Genomic DNA, 24,303 nt, shown 5'->3' on the forward strand with positions numbered 1-24,303 from the left:
GAATAAAATGAGAAATAAAAAATTCAATTTGCCAGGGGCCTTTATTCATTATTAATCAATCAAGGCTATTCCATGTGTGTGTGTGTCTTTATCCAGAGACAGAGATGAAAACCCAAAAGTACAATAGAATTTATTTTCAAGCTGCAGCACAATTTGCTGTCTCACAGATGCTTCTACTGTGATTCATACATTTCCTCAGGAAACCCCATTGTTTAGACTGCAACAAGCCAGGAAAACAAGGTAACAAGTCAAAAAGCTGAAACTTAAAGACAAAATTAACATTACCACCCTTTTTGGAGCTTTCACTGCAAAATGATAATGATACGTTTCCTCATGAATTCAACTGAAAGGAGATCTCTGACAAGCAGGATGGAATTATTGTTAAAACCTTGACATACTCTGAAGAAAGCTGCTATTATCTGCATATATTCAGTTGTACACCTTTATTACACATGTGACATTATCCGCCTAATTGAAGCTACAGAGAAATCATCTGACACACCAAATGTATTTTAGTGGTGATTAAAAACCTCCACCTTCTCCTCTGGTGGTTTCAAATAAAACTGAAAGCTCATAACAGCACCATCTTTTGGAAGTACTTTATTCTTCATAATGTTACTCATTATCCTTGGTGCCTAAGGGTTTAACGAAAGATTCAGATTTCAAAGCATTACAATGAGAATGGTGTGTGCAGTTCAGTTGACCTTTGCTCTCATTTCTGTTCTCTGTGAAATATTTTGGTTTTTCCTCAACCCTACGCTAACCATGTGGTACCTACTGTACACCTTTGTGTGTGTGTGTGTGTGTGTGTGTGTGTGTGTGTGTGTGTGTGTGTGTGTGTGTGTGTGTGTGTGTGTGAAAGGGAGAGTTTTGGGAAGGAAGAGTGGAGGATGGGAAGGAAGGAGGAGTGGGATTGGGGGTGGGTCAGGGTGGTACCAGCTGGTCCCAACGGTGACACAGTAACTGGCATGGCCATCTGTCCAGCCACACACACACACACACACACACACACACACACACACACACACACACACACACACACACACACACACACACAAAGGTGTACAGTAGGTACCACATGGTTAGCNCGTCGTCGTGTGTGTGTGTGTGTGTGTGTGTGTGTGTGTGTGTGTGTGTGTGTGTGTGTGTGTGTGTGTGTGTGTGTGTGTGTGTGTGTGTGTGTGTGTGTGTAAACACAGACCGTCATCTTGGGCAACAGCATTAAGTGGTTTCTGTTTAATTGATCGTTGGAGAGCTTTATGGGTTTCCATTGTTCACTCTTCACTGATTTTGAAAACCACACGCCAAAATGCAACCTGAAGTTCGATTTGAAAAGATAAAACAAGATTTTGATTAAGCTTATCCAGATTTCTATCATTTACATGTTTCTTACCAAACCCATACAGCTAAAGGGATTTTCTTCATGCAGTCAGACTTCGCTGTGTAAACCTAGGATAAAAACACTGATGCGTTAAAGCTGAACGGTTAACAGACTGCACTGTTAGCCTGCAGTTAGGTTGAGTTGGGCTCAGAGTTATCTTGACTCTGCATCATTCTGTTCCTCTTTCATTGTTTATTTGATGGTTTTATTAATTCACAAACATTCAAGCGGAAAAGGATGGCTGATCATTGATGAGATGGGTTTGTCTGTGAAGTGGGTTTTTCTCTCCATTCAAGCATCAAACATCCTCTTTTTGCAAAGTATTGTTGATTTGTACCTTTTCAACCAGGGTGAAGGATAAATATTGTCCCAGTATGTTCAGGTTCAGTCAATGGTGCCTGCTATTGAACTGGAAATGTGTAAACATAACAAAAGACAGAACCAATTAATAGAATTTAGCAAAAATAGCGATCCCCACTACAAACTTGTTATACAATTTTGTCTTAAGGATATTTCAATTGTCAACTGTTGTCAAGATGTTTTTGGCTGCCATACTATTAATTGGCTGATGTATGACCTTTCAGATTCTCAGTTAAACAACTTTCTTAACCACATACTGTAAGAGCATTGCAATGTTGAAAGGCTTGTATTGAAAGCAGAGGAAGGTCCAGATGCTCTCCGTCCAGCAGAGATGTTGGCGTCTTACTGCAGCTGGCTGTGTCGTGCAGGCATGAGGAAGTGCGTGTCTCCAAAATGGCAGCTGTCCATAAGCAAGCTGAGGTTCAGACTCCATGAAAGGTGTGCTACACATCCCTGTCCATATATGTTTGTATACAATGATATTCTAGACCATGCTGTGCTTCCAAGATAACATAAAGAAATGTTTGCTGTGGAAAAACTTGTAATGTTTACACAGAGCAACAATCTCAACCCCATCCAACGACACTGGGATGAACGGGAACACCGACTGTGAGTCAGAGCTTATCACCCAACATCAGAGTTTGCCACACTAATGCTCTTGTGGCTGAATGGGAGCAAATCCCTGCTGAAACCAGAAGGTTGGAGGCTGATAAGGCAGCACATACGTGTCCAAGGTTTTGAAACGACATAACGGTAACAGAGGTGGCCGTTTGGGTTTCACCAGCATCTGTCTCTAAAGCAGAAGAACTACTGTAACTGCACTATGAACATAATAAAAGCAAACAGATGCTTCAGCGCTCGCCTCAAGTTCAGAAACATGTTGGGCCGTTATACTGTTTTCCCAAGGGTGTTGGATTTATCGCCATACGTGCTTCATATATTTAAGCATCCCTAATAAAACAAGAAGCCAAGAGTCAGATACAAGTATTCTTAATTATAATTCATCTTGAGATTATCTGGTGGGGAAAACATTTTGATTTAAAACATTGGAGGCAGCATCAATCCTCGGGTCCTTCAGAGATTCAGACTTTAAATATATTTGAAGAGGGACTCTACACAATGTGGAATAGGAGGATATTAGATTGATGTGCTTTGGTTTAAGGTTAATGCATCCTGTTTTGTGTAATTTTAATCAGATTGCAAGATGTGCAATTGTAGATCATTGTGACTTCGCTCAGATGCTGCTTCAGTGCCTCAAACAGCATCTTCACAGGAAGCTTCACACAAACTGCACTTCAGTTTCGAACAAAGCACCAAACACATCCGCTCTGCAGCACTGCTGTTTGCTCAGACATAAAGAGGCAGCTCTCTGCCAATGCCACCAGTTAGATATCGTGCGCATGAGGCATCGCATATTCACACGCATCAGTTAAAAGTCATTATGCCCTTCTCACTCTTACAAACACACACAACCGCCGTGTACACAGCCGCATCAGCAAATTAGCTGAATAAAGAGCCTCTTTCTGCCTTTTCCTTTGAGTGGCTAATTAGCCATCAGAGCCCGCTGTGTGGAGAGAACGAGATCCATCAAGAGGTAGAGCTTCAAAGAGCAGTTTATGGAAGCCAAAGCACTTTAATTAGGACCTGTTTGTACGGGAAAGCGAGGAAAAAAACATAATTTAAAGCCAAAAGCTGTATCATGTAGAGGGAAAATAAACAGTCTCTAATGCACATGCAGATACAGAGAGACAGGAACAAACCAAAAGGATAAGAGGAGATGAGATCCTCACACAGAGGGTTTCTACAGCAGAGAGGGGAAACTGAGTCTTCATTTACTCAAACATCAGTTTTGTCTTGTAGTCATTGAGAACGTTTATAATCAGCTATATTTAGGATGAATGAGAATAATGAGAGGAACATATACTGGAGTGTTGTGTCCTATATTTGTCGGATTGAATTGCAGTAACATGCACTTACATGAATGCGATTAATGAAGACCTGTCACAACACGTCCACACAAGGAAAACACTGTTTTGCCTCTTTAAACCAATTATCAACATATAATATATGCAGTACATTAAACAACTGATGGCAATTTTATTTGAGCTATACAGTAGCAAGAAAAGGCAAAACATAACCATAATATGACTCCAATCGGTTATTCTTTGAGTGTAAAAGATGTAGTTTCTATTCAGCACAAATCCCTATTTGACTTTTTAAATACTTCCAATTACGTCTCACACAGTGAGTTGAAGTGAAAACATAGGTGAACAATCAAATCTTCACCTCAAAGCCCAAACTGTATGTTTAAAACAGCCATTGTCCACATGGGCCTCTGTAGTTAAAGGGGACCTATCATGCAAAATGCACTTTTTGATGTCTTTTATACATAACTATGTGTCCCCGGTGTGTCAGGGAACTCACGCAGCGTCAGAAAATAAAACCCTCTCTCTTTTCCTCCGTATCCAAATCTCTAAAAACGGGGCTACAACGGAGCTGATCCAGATTTGCGTGCGATATGACGTAATATCGGAAATGTGGACCCACAGCACTGTCAGAAAGTTGCTATCAGAGACAATGCCCGACTGTTTTGGACGTAATATGGTCGGTGTTTACATAGCATCGCTAACACTCAGAGCTAACCTGTACTGGAGAGCATGTGTGTGAAGAAGCAGGAAATAAAAAGGAACTCACCTTGTGGTATAACCGGCAAGAGAGAAAGCCTTTGAGCTCCATACTGTTTCAGAAATAATCCTTGATAATCCATGATATGGCGTTTCATCACGGCAGTATTTAGTTTAGACAGTAGCTGCCGGGTCCCGCATGAGCTCAGCCCCCTCCTTTTTTTTCTTTTTTTTTTAAAGCTATATACCCAAAATCAGCACTTTTGAAACAGGAAGTGAAATAGAGGGATATGAGGAATGGCAAGAATGGGTGGTCTGTTTGATATTTTGAGCAAAACACTTCATAGACATGTTTTTTATATATTTGTATGTATCTGAGACCTATGCTATTGCCTAAAAATAGCATGACAGGTGACCTTTACATTTCGTGAGCAAGCTGATCCATCAGGCTTGGACAGTTTTCAGTTCATTCTTACTGTTTAACAACATGTGAGGTAAACTGATGGTGATGCAAGTAACTTTTGACAAGCTTCTTCTGCTTGCTTCGGGTTGGAGTAGAAGGAGTTATATTGATATATGTGCTGAACCCTTCTATGTAATGTGGGTGTGTAGGTGATCGTTTTAGGTCAACACATTTTGTTTTCAGAATTGTGATTTCACTAGTATTACTACTCATTTCTGTGGTGGTCTCTACTCAACACCATAAACATAATTATGTGACTCCCTGTTGTCTTTGTCTGGTGAAGCTGTTCACTGTGTATGTCCTGGCCATGGATTCTGTTTTTCATTTGAAAAACATAGCAACAGTTCTGGAAATATCTGACTTGTTCTAAGCTGTAAACCTGAATTGAAGCAGATCATTAAAGGAAGTGTCACTTTACACAATCACGCTAATGGCTTAATTTCACCATTGTCCTAATGGAAATGTTGGTAATTGTCAAATAACTGTGTGCTGCATGTAAACACAGGCGGAGTATCTCCTGCTGAACCCACTTCAGTATGTTTGCTGAGCGCCGTCCTCGATGATCTTTTGTCTGTCAAAAGCTCTTAGCGCTTCCATCAAGAGCCCTCTGCTCTCTGCATTCATTATTAATGGACCTCAGCAGGCACAGAACACACACACACACACACATGCAAACACACACACACACACACACACACACACACACACACACACACACACACACACACACACACACACACACACACACACACATACACACGGAGGCAAGACCTGCACATCACCAGAAGCTATTTTAGTCGCAATACTAAATCAAACATTAAAAATATAAAGTGAAAGAAGCATTCATTCAGGGAACAGAGAATGCAGAAGAACAAAATTGATCCATTGCTGTTGATCACATCAAATACAGAAACAAAAATAACCAAAAATAGTTGTTTCTCTATAAAGTAACCATATTGACATTTAGAGCTTTCAATGTTTTTCAAAGTGCGACATGCAATGGTCAACCACAGCTGACTTCACCTTAGTAGAAACACAGCATTTGCTTTTGACCTTGTTTGACATTGACCTACAACAATGTTACATAATTAAATCAAGCAAGTTTGAAAACCATGAAATGAACACTGTCGAGATAATTGTGTGAAAGGAGTACTCTAACTGCAACTACAGAAACCAATTTTCTCTGTACATGTGAGCTGTCATATATGAACACAGAGTAATAGCCTTTATTGATGATGGATTTCTCACACAGATTAAACAATAGACACTTGTACCCTATAAATTAGCACATTTAGGAAGAGAAAACTGGTTTTACACTGCAAATGCATACATTTTAAAATACATTTTGCACACTTTTAAAGCTTTACATTTACAGTATTGCCATTCTAATCGTTTTTGCCCCTATTTTTCACCCCAATTAGTATTGTATTGAATACTAAAGGTACTAAACAGTACCCATCATCTTCAGTGGCTGTGGAGGATTTGCCAGCCAGTGAAAGTATAGCTTTGGCATATTCTGAACACCTCTTCGTTGCAATCAGGAACACAACACTGCACCTCATGTGACATTCACATCAAATAAGACAGAGTGTAATTAAGAAAAGCCAAATGGGAGAACATTTTCACTTCAGACTCTCAGAGATAAATGTGAGTAGGTGAAATTGGGAATTTCTAGCAGCTACAGAAATGTCAACATACTGCGACAGTTAAACCCAGATGAAATCTATTGTAAACTGGAATACAGTTAATTCCGCTAATTAAAAGTGAATGCAGTATACAGTATATTTGTGGGTTTGCTTGTTAGTGAACAAATCTTTTGATAAAAGCAACTAATTCAATCTCAATGTACAAGCCTGGCAACAACTACAAATCTTCAAATAAAGTCTAATTGTATTTAAAAGTTGGAATACCAGGATGTTTTCCCGTCCCATTTTTCCAAACATTGAATATAGTATTAGTTATTTATTCATAATTTCTTAGTTTTATAGAGCTCTTACCACTAACTTCAGCCTCTAGTCGACTTCTTTCATAAAAGTGTTGTATTTACTAACTTATACCTCTCGTTTTCTGTTGGTGGTCAAGATTATTTATTTGTTTTTAATGACGTTTTAAGTAGAGTTTGTGAATAATCAAGCGTTGAGGAGTTGTAGAAGAAAGTCAAGAAATAGAGTAAATTATTACTGGTTGTTTATGGGATTGAGTGTAACTGGCCCTCTGTGTGTGTGTATTTGTATGTGTGTGTGTTTGTGTTTTTCGCTGTGACCTTTCTACATATGGTGTGGGACTGAACAGGGGGACAGGAGGTGAGCCCTACACATGCTATCAGTCTGAGCTGTTAGCCAACTGACACACACACACACGCTGCAGGCCATACATGTCATTGTTACCTGATATTCATGGTGTGTAGGAGAAGCAGACGCAGGAGAAGGTCATACATGCGATGTCAGAGGCGATGCGTTCACTGCCAGTCGTGGGTTTGATTGCCGCTCGTTCCTCTTCCACAGCCTCAGGCTCTCTCTACCCTCTGTCCCCCCCGCCCACCTCCAACAATCCTCAGCATCAGTCCAGCCCCCGCCAGGAGACACACAGACCTTTCTATTTTAGATTTCTAGTCCAAGTGAAAACAATGGTTCATTGTGCCGTCAGAAACACCAACAGAGGCTGAGTTTACTGTATCAAAGAGAGCCGATATCCATGATGATGAATAATCTATATAACACATACAGTACAGAGGCAATGTATTACTCCATTGAGCCGGGAAAGTACAAGGACTGGAATAGTTTAGATCGAAGAAATAAAGATTTATAACTCCACATTCATCTCCATAAATATGTTTCTTGTGTTGTGCGCGCAGCAACAGAACAAATCATTCAAGATAAAAATGTAATCTCGCGAAAGCCTAAATTCAGGGCAAGAACTGCTTCAACTATATATCAAAGTACTCCTCGGGGTGACCTTTACATCCTCAGAGTATCTTGTAGCTGTGTCAGCCAGATGGCCAAGCTACCCAGATGTATATATATGGTCCACTTTTAAAGGAAAAATAGTTGGCATTTGTGAGATATAAGTTATATCTCACAAATTTCAACAATCAACCAGTTATATCATATAACTGGTGTCTGTGTTTGTATGGAATAAGACAAAGCAAGTGAGCCTTAAGTGTAGTTTATTTTAAGGGCAATAATGAGTATGCATGGTCTAACTATTGTTTTTTTTGTAAGTTAGTGTTTTCCCACTGATTGGGAACAAAAGCTAGGTTTAATAACGATTAGCTGGAGATTTACATCTGTATCCACATTATACAACAACATTAAATGAGAACTTTAATTTGATTTTCTTTAGGATTTGTAGCTGATTAAACCATGTGTTTGTTCTGTTGGGTTTGCAATAGCCCTGGGACTGTTCTTTAGTCGATTCTGCAGATAAATGTACTTTAAAATATTGCAATGAATGATCAAAGACTTGCAGCTCTTGTAAAATAAAGCTGTTTAAGTTATTCTGCAGATTTCCTGATGTCTGATTATCTCCATTATTGGTTTATAGATGCATTAGCAGTGACTGATCTAATTTAAACAGAGATATAATAACCTCCTTTAGCACGCTTGACTAGATATTGTATTACACACAACAATTACTCAAAGGAATATGAATGCTAACACATCAAAGCAGCAATCTGGACAAAAAGCACACCCGAAGCTTTTCCTCACAGCACTATCCGCTCTGTAAAGACATTGTTACTTGGCGTCATCTCTGCTTCTGTACATGTTTGCTTCTCATTTTCAAGTTTCCTTATGAAGCAGTGTAACCCCCCCAAAGAGATATCTTAGATTTGTATTCATATGCAAACTAGCATCCTTAGGAAAAAAGACATTCTTTTAAAGGGAAGAAGAACGGGAGTAAAGGAGGGAGAGGGTAGTTCATCTTATCACCACTCAACAGATGTTCAGACCAAATGTGTTGGTTTGTCTGTCTCGTCACTGAGGCTGAGCAGAAGCAAAGCTCCAGCGCTGGCTGCTCTGAATGAACCAAGTCATCCAGCTGCTGCTAAGGAAAAATACAACATTTCTATACTGGCTCTAATTTGCTCTGATGTGGAAGGAGCCAAAGGATCAGGATGAGAACCCTCAGCTGCCAAAAGCCTTTGGCCACACAGAAGAAAATTAATTCAATTTCAAGCAGATACAGTGAAGGCAGTATGCTGCAGGGTAGTGCTCGAGCCAGGTAGCTTGAAAAAATAGCTGAGTGGACATTTACAGAGCTGTGGACTGGGCCTGCTGTCTTTTTCCCTCGCCTGAGAAAAACAAAGCATCACAAAAACTCAGACAGGATTGCTATGAACTCTTCAGTGTTTTTACTCTGTTTTAAGGTTTTCCCTTGACTCTCTTACTGGTATTTATTTTAAACTGAAATGTAATTTAAAACAAAGAAAATCATGATCATTTAAGTTTTGGATGCTCTTTCATTTTTGAGATTATTCGGTAGTATAATGACAGTTACCTTGAAGAGTATACCACTGTGTCTCAGAGCTGGAACAACTACACTTTTAATTTGACTGATTCACTATTCTTCAGAGTGCTACCTTGTTTAGCCGCAGAGCAGTGACATTCATATTTTGAGGTCATTTAGTTGTTTCTATCACCGAAGTAGCACTGCTGTCGGAAATGTGGTTGTAACATCACGTCAATTATCTTCCCAAAGTGTTCAATGGCGCTCTGTACTGTGAATTATCCTGTTGGCCACTTGTTGAGCCAGCTGCATATTTTTGTTGACAGCTTTTGCCAGGCAACTGGAATCTAAGCTTTGATCAGGAAAAGTCACAGGAAGAATCATGCAGCTGCACTCTGTATCCAGTTTAATTTGTTTAGCAATGGCATTTCAAGGTCAGACTTTACGTATGACAGTTGGTTGTGTTAATGAGGTTTGGAGAAGATGTCTTTTCAGTTCATAAACTAGTGTTCATTATGGGAACACTCAAGTGTATCCACACATAAAAAAATCCAACAGGTATTTCTTCAGGGAATAGGAAGCAGATGATGGTTTAGAAATGTTTTATGCAATTTAATTCAACCCTCTTTATGGGAACATCGGCCAGCATCTTCATTGAAGGATAAAATTAAATCAAGGAAAAATGTTGTAAATTGGAGTTAACCATGTATGTAACTATACAGCTTATAGATATATAGTTGTGCATGTGTTTAATGATTAATTATGTGAATATAACTAACACTGCTGCTCTGATATCTGATTTCCCACCATCTGGTTTGCATCTGTTTTCTTTGTAAAACCTTCTAAACTATCACATAGTAGCTCACATTGTAGCATGTAATAAGGCTGATTCGCAGTTAACATTTTATATCAAACAGCTGTTGTTGTGTCTCTTTTTATTATGATCAGCTATAACAGATACATGTCTTACTTTCCCTGTGTGAGAGGGAGGACTGGTATCCGAAAAAGACAAGTGTTGCAGATGTGAGAGATCAAAGCTGGAGCTGGATCTAACAAACAGTTCTGTGTACCTCAAAGGTCTGTTGGTAGTTCAAGAGGAGGGCAGGAATTACGGAACACATAAAAAGTTTGGAGAGGAAAGGTGTAGCCTCTAGGTCAGAAAAGTAGGTTAGTGAACTTAAGGTTTCTGGCTCAAATCCTTTGAGGTAGTGTGGCGGTGCCCTTGACCAAGACACTGAAGCCCCTCACTGTGTAGATGCTGCTCTGCTGCCAAAATCTGGAATTGTAGCTGCCCAGATGTCTCTGTTTTCTCTGGATAAAGGTTGAATAAACAATTATAGAAATACCTGCTTATTTCCCCTTGTTTTTTTTTCCTCTTCTTTCCCTTGGTTACCTTGTTTGACTTTTCCTGCGTCGTCGTGCTCTCCTTCCTTGCGCTATCTTGTGATATAACTTCTATGGCTGGTTGATTTGGGTGAGCAGTGGGAAACAGGCAAGGCCTCCACAGTTCAGGGCTCCAGAGAGCTGGTTCCGGCAGCAGCAATCAATCACGGACTAAATCCCTCCTCTCATAGGACTGCCATGTGCCAGGTGACATGGTCAACAGCTGCAGAGAAATATAAAGCCTGCAGCGGCTATTTGAATTTAAATAGAGTAGTAAACAGCTCTGAAGAGGCTGCAGTCTGGAGAAAACACCTGAATGCACTGATATCAGAACTCACTTCATTGTTGATTTGTTTAAGCATATACCAATTTAGATTTGCCTATTTCACTCATATAGACATGAGACTTTAACATGGGGATTGCTCTTTTTGTGCCAGTTCTCTCAAACATTTGACATTTTTTAATCATGACCGTTGTCTTTTTTCTTGTCTAATGGGTGACCATGACTTGTTTGAGAGGCAAACAGCTACAATCAGAAACCATGGAAAGTCATTCAAAGCCATACAAAGAGGAATGATAGAAGAGTGATGTACAGTGTTAAACTTACAGTGTGAAGTTTAATAACATGACCTTCTTTGCAAATGAAAATCTGAGAATCCGAGCAGTAATAACAAATCATCCCACATATTAGTTTGTACATGCAGAATAAAGGTGTACTGATATCAGAGAACTATAGAAAACAGCAGAAAACGAGGCCAAAACGAAATGGGGTTGAAGTTGCGGTGAGGCTTTAGAAGTTAACAGTTGACATGATTGTATTAGAAGACTGAAGTCCTGTTTAACCAAATGATTGTATATCAGTTGTCAACCAGTCGTCAGATAGATAATATTGAGCTATTTACCTCACTTGTGACCAAAGGACATTTAAATAGTCGTAATACAGCCTCCTGTGAATAGAGATTGTGTGACTAGAGTTGTAAAACGTAAACACTGAACCACCAGGTGTGAAGTGTATTTATGTCTGACTCTTGTTTCTATGTGCTTCCTTATGTTTTAGACATGTCTAGAGTTGGAGCGATATCTACAGACGGAGCCCAAGCGGCTCTCGGAGATCTTCGACGAAGAGCTGGACTGTCTCTTAATGCCGAACTTCATGCAGGGTGGGGACAGCGATGAGGAGCTGATGGACCCGCTCCTCCCCAGCCTCCCAGACCAGCCCAGCCCGCCCCCTCTCCTGTTAACCCTTCCCAAGGTCCAGGCCAAAATCCTCCACGTGGCCAGCAAGACCCTAGGCGAGGCAGGAACTGAAACCCTCTCACCGAAGGACCAAGTCCTGGCAGGGGTCAGTGCCGCACAGCTCAGCGCCGCGGTGACCTCCCTAACACCGCCTTCGTCACCAGAGCTCGGTCGCCACCTCGTCAAACCCACACAAACACTGACTGCGACGGCAGACGGCACACTAACGCTCAAATTTGTGGCGAAGAAGGTAGGGCTAGGAGCAGCTAAGCTGGTGGCAGCACGAGCGTTACCATCGCCGCCAAGCCGAGGAGGAGCCCTCAGCGACGGAGAGCAGGGAGGAGGAGGAAGTCTGGGAGGAGACATACCAGAGAACAAGAAGAGAGTCCACCGGTGCCAGTTTAATGGCTGCAGGAAGGTTTACACCAAGAGCTCCCATCTGAAGGCACATCAGAGGACTCACACAGGTAAGACCTCCATTACAATTACCTTCAGTGTACTCTATAATCATCATTTCAGCTGTGGAGTCCATCACGTTGGATTTGAAATGAAAAGATGATTATGAGGTTCCAGCGCTGACATTAAGCTAAAATTTGACAAATTCACATTGATGTCGAGGGAGGATTGCAGGATTTTTAGCCCTTTGTATTCAGCAGTACCCTTTTGATCGAATTTGTAAGTCAGCAACCAATTCAAGAAACCGGTATGGCTTTCAAAAGTATTTTTCCAATTGCTAGCATTAATCATTTTTGAAACATTACGTTTCAAACATGTGTAATTTGTGTTAAGGTTGGTGTGAAATTGGCCCCATGTCCCCCAGATTTAAGGACAAAGCAGCAGGGCAACATATAACATACTTGGTTGTCCAAGTGAGCCACATGACCTCAATCAAACTGATTCTGTGTGTCACCGCTGAAGACCAGACTACCGGCAGCAGAGCCCTGAAACATGAAGCAAAGCTGTCTGTAGTGCAGGCCTGACAGAGGGTCAGCTGGGAAAATACCAAATGTCTGATGATATCTGTGAGACTTGAAAACAAATATTGAAGATAATGACCTTATTCTACTTACCCTAAAACCCTAAAACTTGCTTACCCTCAGCATTTTAACCTCATGTTCAATTTCAAACCCAATGTACTGAACCAGAACCAACACAAAGAAAATCATCATTATAGCATTGTTGAATGATGATGTGCCCAAGCTTCGATCAAGGATGTATCATAACACATGTACATCACAAAAAAGGTACATTGTGCTTGTTGAAATCATCAAGAAAACCTCTGATATTTGACTTTTTAAAAGCACATTATGACCTCTCTTCCATTTATTTTGCTTCTGATATGATCCTCTGGATTTAATCATTTCCTCATGAGTCTTGGTAGTTCAGGGCCAAAAGGCATTGTCTCAGTAATTGCCTGATGATTGATAGACTGGTAGTAAATGACATTGGCAATTCAGCTGTGTCCAACTGGGTCAGACATGCAGCTTTAGCTTCTAACTACTGCTGCCCTGTCGGTAACCTCAGACAGAACACACACCAGGCTAATGTGTCCGGGGGCTGTTTGCTGTGAGCGCTCAAAAATGTGGGCATGTGGAGAAGGGCTCTGGGTGAATGTGGAAACATGAGTGAAGAGTGATTTGACTGTTGCAAATTTTGATGAAGTGGTGATTTGCTTGAGTTTAAACAGCATCAAGTAACCTGAACTCAGCCTGAGGTTTACTTGACAAGGATCAGACTTATGTGTTTTTCTGATCGTATTGCTCACAACACATTGAACATATTACATTGCCATGGTATACCAAGCAGAAGAAGATTTTTGAAAACCTTTTCAGCTGATTTCCCCAGTTGACACACCACAGTGGAGTTGAGTTCAGGAAAGCCCTGCATTTCGACTAAAATAATGCAGACGGATTTGTTAGTAAGCGTGGTATTATTTCTCAATATCATTGATGAACAGATCCATACGTTTGAAGCTAATCAGATGTCAAAACACAAAAAAGTGTTTTACAATACTAAGAAGGATCTCTGGAGAGATGTTACAAAGATAATCACTATCATTATTGATGACGGTAGAAATATTGCATTCATTTATAGGCAGCGCCAGAGCCTGCTGTGTCAGCTGTGTTAAAATAGTGGTCTGATTAAAATCAATGAAGAGGCTGCTTCCTATGTCAGTGCACAGTCTGCAGCTGACTTTAAAAGTAAGTTTGTGTTTTTAGGAGAACTGAACATGACATTTTTGATGATGTGCGAAATCAATCAAGACACCATAGAATCGAAACTCTCTGGATTAAGTTTTTAGCGGTTATCATATTGGAGTTTGTTTTCCATTTGGGATTGTCATTAAGAGCTTCAAGTGACAGGTGCTAGTGTATCACATATTTTCGTTACTTTCCAATACATTATTTGATCTGTTTTCCAATCAAAATGCTCTCTGGATTGAACATGCTTTAGCCTGTGTAACTGAGGCTCAATCCATCAGTTATCTACAGCAGGAGGTAGACCTGTACCACCTGAAGCTAGCATTATTCAACGTTAGCTTCAGCAGCAGGGTCATTTACTGTATCTTGAGTGGTTCATGGCCTCCAGTTGTCATCATCTAGTGTTAACAGTTTCCTTGCTGTTCGTCAGGATTACAGTACATAGCCTGCAGACCCTCTACTGTATTAATACGGGCAACCTTGGCATCATTAATCCAGCGTGTTACAGGCTTTTATGATCCCAGCGACCGTTGCATGGCTTCAAGTATAGCATTACATTTCCAGGCAGCACCTAGCATGGCCGGGGGAACCCACAGCTGGAGCTTTATTATAGCTAATCCAGAATTGAGCAGCTGGATTTGTGGTAGCGTCGCCGCTAGCTGCAATATCTTTAATCTTCTGGTTATTTTACAGTCGAGTCATGCTAACGAACGATGAGCATTTAAAGGCAGAATCCTTCACTGACAAAAAAAAGACACCCTGGAGACACTACAGCTTGTGTGTGTGTGTGTGTGGGTGTTGCGTGTGCTTTTGTGTGTGTGCTCGTGGTATAAATGTGGGGGCGGTGTATTCCCTCCCGATGTGTTCACTACAAGCGCAGCACTGTGGTTTAATTAGCTTAATCCTCTTTTTGGGTTATTATGACCATAAATCATTGAACATACATGTAGGGAGGGATTAACGTAGCATAGACTACAGGGAGGAGCAACTGCAGAAAGCCTGCACAGCATCAATGCACTTACTGCCACATAGTTCACACCAGAGGCCATTAGAAACATCATTACACCGAGCACTGTCAGGAGTTTACTGTACATGTGCAGCAATTGCACATAATGAGGGTAATAATAATTCTCTGTTCATATCCAAAACAATCTTTCTGAGCTGTAGCTATGATTGGAAGTTTATTTTCTCGCTCGGTTATTTTTCCTTTTTAGGAAAATTGGATTGTTACTTATAACATTAATAGATGTACATATTAATTCAGTAAATCTCTAATAACCAAGTCTGTTTTCAGCCGGAGCCAGACCTTTCTTTTTTTCTATTTGTTTGAAAGTCTGTATCAGTCTGTGATATCTTATAAAGGCCTGGAGGGTACAATGTGGCACAAATGCCCACTTGTACTCAATAATTAAGTTATTCAATTTTTCTGTTAAAAGGTCACAGGTAAAGGTCAATGTGACTTCACGACTGTCCCATTCTTGTTAATTATATATCTCAGGAAAGTCTTGAAGGAATACTTCAAATGTGGCACAAACATCCACTTAGACTCAAGGATGAAATGTTTAGATCAAGTTAATCAAAGATCAAGGTCACTGACAATTCCCACAAAATGATTTTAGCCATAACGATCCATATGCTGCTTATGACAACCGTCACACAAAAGATAAACGGCAGACTAAAAATCTAACATGGATTTAAATAGCAACTTGACTGGAGGATTCATACAACAACGAGGCAGTACGTTTTTCTCTTCAAACACGAGATGGATAGTAATTTAATCTTCCTGATAATCAATAAGCAGGCTAAAACAATATTATAGCAACTAGAACAATACAAAGCAACTGAGATCGCAGAACAATGAACCGTTTGAAAGGAGTGTAACAGCAGTGTCTTGTACTTAAACAAATGTTATTTTTCCTGATACCTGATACAATATTTTGACAACACATTGCAGATCACAGCTCAAATGCGTGGAGCTGCTGTCAGATGATGATGTGCAAATAATCAGAGACAAAACAGATGAATAAGACAGAGACATGCTTAGAAGAGGAAAATACTAAGACTGGAGACAGGTTGGAATCTGCTACCCTAGCTCCTTTTGTGAAAAAAACACACCTTCCAACAACTCCATAAACAGGCTGTCTGCTAGTGTAATAGTTGAGTGGCATTTCAGACAAAACAGAGGAAAACCCAAAACAACCAAACTGACATTCACCATCCATCAAGTGTGTTACAATTTTGACGTAAATACCCAGTATAGCGTTAATGGTGCAATACAATCCAAATGTTTTTACTATAAGATTCCTCATGAAAAGCAATTGTTGTAATAGGTTGAAGTACAAAATGACAGAAAGATCAATCTCTTCTATATTTGAAAATAAAGCAGCTTTGTTACAACCACATATTTTCTATGTTAAACTGTATCGAACACAAAAAACAGGTCTAGAAAGTTTTTCTTGATAAAAAAAAAACAGCAGACGTCTCAGCTAGAACTTAATTGAAGAAACATTCTCCAAACAATTAAATTGGCCGCGTTCAAGTTAAAACCAGCAAAGGATTTTAGTTGATGTATAGTTGTTGGACATTTTTTAAGACCAGAAGCACTTTCCAGCAGCTGTTAAACCTCTGATAGGTCACATTGTTGGATGACATTTTAAAGCATTCTTTGACATTTAGGGTTTGCAAAGAAAAATGAAAACCTTTTTGAGAAACATGACTGATTTATATAGCACTCAGTTTTATTGTATTCCTCCAGTAAACGTGTGCACGCTTTTTGGTTCATTAACAGTTCTTGACCTACAAATCATGGATAATTTACTGTGTATGTCTTTATATGAAACCAGGCATTTCCATTCCATTCCATTTATTTCTATATGGTTTGAAAATCAATTAACACTGCGATAATATTGTATATTTGATCATGAGAGAACAATGGTTTTGATTTTTGTAATAATTAGATTAGGTGCATATTTAAATGATTGCGCTGAATTACCTCACAGTGATAATGACATTTTGACAATAATTAATGCAGGTTTCTTGGTCACGTTAAAGGTTTATTTAGCTGAAGAAAGTTTCATGTTTAGGATGTAGAACAAAACAAAAACATTGAAATTAGACACGCTTTATGTGTACAAATTATAATAAAGAGTGTACAATTATTTCATATATAGTTCATAGGTTAAAATATAAAAACAAAACCTCCAGCTAGAAACCTGACCGCCCCCCCCCCTCAGCAGGTGCCACAGCCTCATGAGGATTGAGGAAAAACCCTGCTAACCCAAGACCTCCACTCACATATAAACCTCCACACACCCCTCTACTAAACCAACCTCCAACCTGCTCTCTCTCACTCTCCCCCACTTGCTCATTCACTTTGGGTTGCCAAGCAACTGCATCACACTCCTCCATAATTGGTTGGTGCCTGGTTGATTGTCCATGCCTGTTAATCTCTCTCTCTCTCGCTCTCTCTCTCTCACGCTCTCTCTCTCTCTCTCTCTCTCTCTCTCTCTCTCTCTCTCTCTCTCTCACACACACACATTCTCGCCCACCCCCACCACCCTTCTCTCTTTCTCTCAGTTGCTAGGTGACTTTATCACGCATCCTTGCCTTGCCGTGCTATAATTGGCTGGCGTCATGGTTGCTGTGGCGTCAGGTCTGAGCTGGCCTTGCTTCATTCCTCCAACTGTGTGTGTGTGTGTGTATGCATGTGTGTGTGTGTGTGTATGCATGTGTGTGTGTGTCTGTGTGTGTTATAGCATATATGTGTGAATGTTTGAGGGGGGTCCTATTGAAGGAAGATGGGGTTCTGTGGCCAATTACTGAAGACGAGTGTGAAACGGCCGCCTGTCTGGCACCTGCGCCCCCACTCATACCCCATATCACACACACTGACACACACAGGCAGGTTGAGAGTGTAGCTTTTCTCAAACAGGATAAGCTGCCAAGTGGTTTGCTATTGTATGTTGAAAATATTGGTCCTGTATTCAGTCCTGAGCCTCTGAGGAGTGAGTAGGAGGATTCACACATTCAGATACTGCTGCTGAAGACTCAACATGGAGGATTTTTAGTTCGTTACAGAACTAGAAGAAAATCTGTTCAGAAAGCAAAAAAAAGTAAAGCTCTACTAGAGAATTGGGGGCCTTACTGTTGTACTTTCTCAGTTGGGTAGCTTGCCAAATTTTTACTTTAAATGTACCGGGGGGAAAAGTGTGGCAGTCGAAGTGGCTCTTGTCTTAATTCATGTCTTTTAAAGGCCTTTATTGAGGTGAATTAGAAATAACAGAAGTAGAGAAATACCAATTAAATCCATTAGACCATTAGAGCCCAACCGAAAACATCAGCAGGCCAATCAGTCTGGTAGAAATACATGTTTGAGTAACAGCAAAGTATGAATGTGTGGCTCTCAAATTATATTGACTAAACTTAAGTTACTCACAGTATCAACAGTATGGTTCATTTTCCAACATTGCTAGCTCAGACTTACCCGATCTGGTTCAGCCAAAAAAGAGAGAATAGGAGTATTTATGATTCTCAAGTATTGATGTTAGACTTAAAGACCCAGTGTTAGTTGGACTCTATTGATAGACCATCCTAACAGGTTCAATGTACTTGTCCTGGTCATGCTTATAGTGCCAATACAGCATGTACTGTTTGGCTGCATAAACACTTACTCCAGTAAGATCCCAAAGCTCTTTCCTCTAAGTCCATCCTTATCCTCCAAAGTGAGTCTTATTTGGTGTTTAGACCACTGCAACGGGTTCCTCTTATTATTATTTTTTACATGTGCAGTTTTACTACCAAAACAGACTTGTGTAGAGAACATTTCAGCTATTAAAAGACCAATAAAGGAAAAACTTGATGACAAAACCCATGGAAAAGCTAGTGACAGAGGCTAGCTTGGATAGGTCTTGCACCCCAAAACATTCGAGACTGAGGTGGCAGAGGAAAGTGTGTCTCCAAAAATCACAATGACGGGACATCGACAAAACCCAGATCCCTGTTGGGGAAATCAGCAACCGACAGCACAAGATTTGAATGGAGAATTTGAATATGCAAATCCAGGAGAGCATAGCTCAGGATCCTAAATTAATTCAATCCGAGAACGAGTGCGTCACCTTGCGGTCACGTTGTCTGTGTGGTTAAAAAACTGCTCAGATCAAAGACACATAGGAGGTGATGGGAAATAAAGGGAGAGAGGGCATCACTCACAGTTGGATGTTCCTGTAGCACATCATCTTTTACCTGTCGTTGCATCACCTTGCTGTCAGAGCTGCTCTCAGCTCAGATTTAAGTCCATGTAAAGGTGTTCTTCTACAGCTTTGGTTATTCTGGCACGATTATTCAAGAGGGAAAAGCAATCTCACACTTGTTGGTATGGGATGGAGAAGTTATTCCCGTGCTATGGTTGAGGGAATTATATATAGGTAAACAGCACAAAAAGATAAATTGGAAGCTCAATCTGCATTGAAAGTTGTATTTAAATAAATAAATAAGTATATTCTATCAGGTGTCAAGAAGATGCCTTTTTGGTGTTACCAAAACAGTTCAGATTGGCTGAAAAAAATGTCTTCCAACCACAGAAACACATTTCAGTCGAGCTACAAGGAACAGCACTCGGCTTCAAAGCCAGATTTTGAAATGGCCCAAATGTGTAATTCCAACATTCTGGTAAGCACATGATGCCATAGGGGTGTAAAATACTGTTCCCTATGGGCTTGCATTGGGTCCAAGTAAATCCATTTTCGAGTATTAACATTTTAAAAGTGATTATTTCAAACATTTGGTGAATACAGATCATTAGAGTGCTTGCTCTTCAGGCCCCATGGATGTGGAAGATCCCGGTAATATATCACTTGGTAGTCGAGACATTTTAGCACCACTGAGCTACTTCCATAGGAATGAGCAGCTCTCTATCTAATTCTCTTTATAAATCCATAAATACATGATATAAGTTGTACAGCCATACTCAGTGAGTTCAACAGTAGACCTGGTTGAATCTCTGAAAATCTTTTTGGGTTGCAATGCAGAGAACTGGACCCAGGTTGTACTTAAATAAAATGAGTTTTGTGCCAGGGTTGAGTTTCATTTTCGTTTTCAATCCTGATTAAAAATGGATGTACTTGTGACACATCTTTTTTTTATTGTATCCAATTATGTTTCCATCACAATGTGGAATACTTCACAATTGCCACATTTCCACATTAGTTCCACTTTATTTGCGACTGTTCTGTGTTTGTGTTTGTCTCCTTAAGAAGATTTGTGTATGCTGTGATGGCAGTGGAGGGGCTGCTGGGACATCTGGCTAACTGACTGTTAACTGCTGTATCACTCCCCATTAAGAATCATTTAGACCCCAATTATGGTTACCACCCCCCAGTTCACACACTCACACACAAGGGGTCTGCAGTGATGTTTGGCCAGATTTAAAGTGTGCTGTGGTTCAACTTTTCAGCAAAAGCTTTGCAAAATCAGCCAGCTACACTTGGCTTCGGCCAGTCCAATATGTGCACACTACTGGTAGATTACTTTGTAATGTAGGCAAACAAGTTCATCCTACTGTTTTGTTGTCAAGATAGAGGATACGATTAGGTTGTTGCTACTGCTCTACCAACTTAAGACTAGAAATGTTTTGGCTTAAGTGAATATTATCCATTTTTCAAACCCAACGCATTCAAATTAGTACAAATGAACTTGTCCAAATTCAAATTAAACACACCAGCTATATGCACAAACGAGGTTGTGGCAGAAAATGCATTTATTTGTTAAAGACTCTGAACTGGAGGGTGTTGAATTTGTAGCACTAACCCACAGTACAGTGTTGCATTATAATAAATAATATGAGTTGTGTTTTCATAGATCTGTTTATATTCTTAAATTCAGTTCTACAATATAGTCTTACTTTTTAGGTTAGTATATGATTTTCCTGATTTATTTGCTCATCTCACATACCTCAGAGAGAAATTCACTCTTGAACAGGCAGTCAGACATCATCACGTCCCATCTGAAGACAGTCTGCTCCCACACACACACACACACACACACACACACACACACACACACACACACACACACACACACACACACACACACACACACACACACACACACACACACACACACCTCAAGCCAGAAGACACACACGCACACACAGCTGGAAGGCTTTCTATCACGGAGAGATAACTACAGGCTGAGAACAATACACCATCTCTACTCCCATCTGGTGAAGTGGGGGATGAAACTTCATTTACATTTCAGATCCCACCACCTCAGGGTGTGTGTGTGGCTGTGTGTGTGTGAGGGGAGGGGGCGTTCTGATAGCGTGAACAAAACGAGATTCATTTCAGGGTGAATTTAGGATTGTGAATTAACACGCCGCAGTGCTGAAAGACTTCATTTACACCTAATTGAGTATATTGGCTCATTGAAATGGCTGTTGCGTTAAAGATGGTCTGCCTGCCCGGCCCCTGGGCTGTGTGTGTGTCTGGAAAAAGCCAGGCGTGGTTATATTTATATTAGCGAACAGCTGTAGTTGAGACGTGTGGAATTAGATGTAGAAATTATAATAAAATGTGACACCTTCTCCTTTCTCTCTTTCTCTCTCTCAGGTGAGAAGCCCTATAAGTGCTCATGGGAGGGCTGTGAATGGCGTTTTGCCCGCAGTGACGAGTTGACACGACACTACCGCAAACACACCGGAGCGAAGCCATTCAAGTGCAACCACTGCGACAGGTAAACACACAGGCATCAACGAAAACTGTGAGAAACATGTAGTGAACTTTACATTTGTGGGACATTGGTGCCCTTTATCTGTCATTTTTAAACCTGCATTTTGTTCTCAAGTAGAAGTAGAAAACATTTGTCATAGGCCTTTTTCACAGGAAACGGACTTGTCACAGCAGGAAAAGCTCAGGTGTGAATAATACAATTAACAAGGGTGCTTCAGTTCAGGGTCCTGGTTTTGTCCGTGATGGCTAATTGGACACTAATGATTATTAATGTTATTTGTAACACCTGTGCACTTTAGTCCAAAGGTCTACTGTGAAGAAGGCCTTTATTTTCAATTACGTCGTTAAAATATTGTAAGAAAAAAAAGTTAGAAATGTCTATCCGAATTCCCCACTTCCCAAGGTGAAGTCTTCACCTTTTATTTTCTAAATAAACGTTTAAAACCGTTATAAGATAAGATAGAACACATGAGAAGAAAAGAGAAGTGTACACAATTGGATTCTACAGGATTCAGGACTTTTAGAGACTAAATACTGCATGTGAGTCCCTTGTGAAATTTAGAAGAGATGTGATCATTTTTTCTTAAACACATTTCCTCCTGCAGCAGCTGTGCAGGAGGATCTAAGGGGATTTCTTATCTGGACTCCTGAGTAATAAAGGTTCAAGACTGTAGCTTTTAGTGAAGTCAATTTAATGATAAGAAAAGTTATTATCTAAATGAAGTTCCTAATAGATTCCCGTTTTCCTGTAGCCATAGGAATGCATGTAAATGTTATTTAGATATGGGCTTATTATTGGCTTGCTAGTCATGTTGTCCTGCCAGTGGAGGAACATTTTACTTATTGATCTTCTGTCAATCTCTTTTTTCACTGCAACACAATGCAGTTTGACCTCTGTGTAAAACAAAGGTAGAAAAAAGGATGATGGGTTGTGTGTTTCAAAATGAAAGCAAACTAATCTCCTTATGGACAAAGGCCAGGGAAGTCACATCGTCTCTGATTTGTGTTTGGTCCTCAAGGTAGAATGCGTGTATGCGCGTGTGTATTGTGCGTGTGTGTGCGCGCTTACTCATGCCCCTTTGCTGGCAGTTAAATGGATTCTGGCTATTGGCAGACTGGTCGCAGCTAATTGAGTGGCACCAGATGCCAGCTCCACTTTAACATAAACACTCTGTGTGATTGTGTGTGTGCCTGCACTACGTTTCTGATGAACAACACACACACACGCACACACAGACACACGTTTGCCCTAGAGGCAGTGTAATTGGCTGTTGTGGATTCCCTCTAGTTTGGGTTTTAGACATAAAACCCTCCAGAAACCTGCTGGAAGCTTCTAATCCTGGCTGAGAGCTGGGACTGTATTAGCTCCTTCTTGGCACACACACACAGATGCACAGTGTGTAGAGACCCACACACACTTATGCATGCAGAACGCAGAGACGTTTGCAAAGTCACACATGAGCATCTAAAGGTCCAGACAAAACAATGACACACTTACATACACAATGACACAGATACAGGCTGTGTTATATTTGAGGCTCTGCGTACATCAAAGTCTGTATTGTAATCTGAAAGAGTATCAAAGTGGAAGAAGTTATTTTAGGCTTCAGCGTTTTATTTTTATGTTTTCGATTGACAGTGTTTTATCTGTATGTCACATCTTCCCTTCATCAGAAGACTGTAGACTCTTAAGATGTATTCCTACTAGAGCTGCAAGATTAGTGCACATTTTTTATAATCTATTAATTGTTTTCAATCAGTTGAATTTTCATTCAGAAATGGCAATAATGTACATTTCAGTCTCTCAAATATGAAACTTCCAACGTTTTGTTGTTTAAATTATGTTTAACTTAATATCTTTGTGTTTTCGATTCTCAAACGATTAAAGACCTCATCTTGGATTTTGAGGAGCTAGATGGATCATTTTCACAATTTTCAGACATGTTATAGACATAAACTAGCATAGAAGAGATAAAACCAGAGAAACCTTTTCAGAGCAGCATCAAACTTAAGTTTTACGCTGTCTCTGACAATATTAATGCTATTAGCTGCAATTCAAAGTACTTGCTGTCTAAAACCTTTAGTCTCATTTCACACATTTCCAATATTTCCCTCTAGGTTTGTTAATTCTTGAATTACAAAGTGGATGGAAACACGATTAACACAGCCAGGATGTACCTCACTTTTTACAGTAGAACACACACACATACACACATCTGTGGTGGGTGGAGCCCAACAAATATTACCATGAGAATAGCAAAAAGTGGCCGCCATGGAGAGGTTAACATTAGATAGACTGTTCAATATGACACAATTTCTCCTGGGGAAACACACACACACACACACACACACACACACACACACACACACACACACACACACACACACACACACACACACACACACGTACGTACGTACTACGTACTACGTACGTACCGTACCGTACGTACCGGTACCGTACCGGTACCGGTACCGTACGTACGTA

The 24,303-nt window shown here is 40.2% G+C and overlaps 1 protein-coding gene across 1 annotated transcript in view; it reads left to right on the forward strand.

The window, feature by feature from the left end:
- LOC104950719 (Krueppel-like factor 7) overlaps window positions 1–21,822 on the forward strand; it is a gene marked incomplete at its 3' end in the record, with an annotated part of 58,917 nt that extends 37,095 nt beyond the window's left edge. Inside the window, exons 3-4 of the mRNA XM_010777276.1 lie at window positions 11,715–12,360; window positions 21,699–21,822. Coding sequence (XP_010775578.1) covers window positions 11,715–12,360; window positions 21,699–21,822 — 770 coding nt within the window. The remainder of the gene's footprint in view (window positions 1–11,714; window positions 12,361–21,698) is intronic.
- Between the last annotated feature and the right edge of the window lie 2,481 nt (window positions 21,823–24,303).

The sequence above is a fragment of the Notothenia coriiceps genome, unplaced genomic scaffold (assembly GCF_000735185.1).
Source record: "Notothenia coriiceps isolate Sejong01 unplaced genomic scaffold, NC01 NC01_scaffold00017903, whole genome shotgun sequence".
In the NCBI taxonomy this organism is placed as follows: Eukaryota; Metazoa; Chordata; class Actinopteri; order Perciformes; family Nototheniidae; genus Notothenia; species Notothenia coriiceps.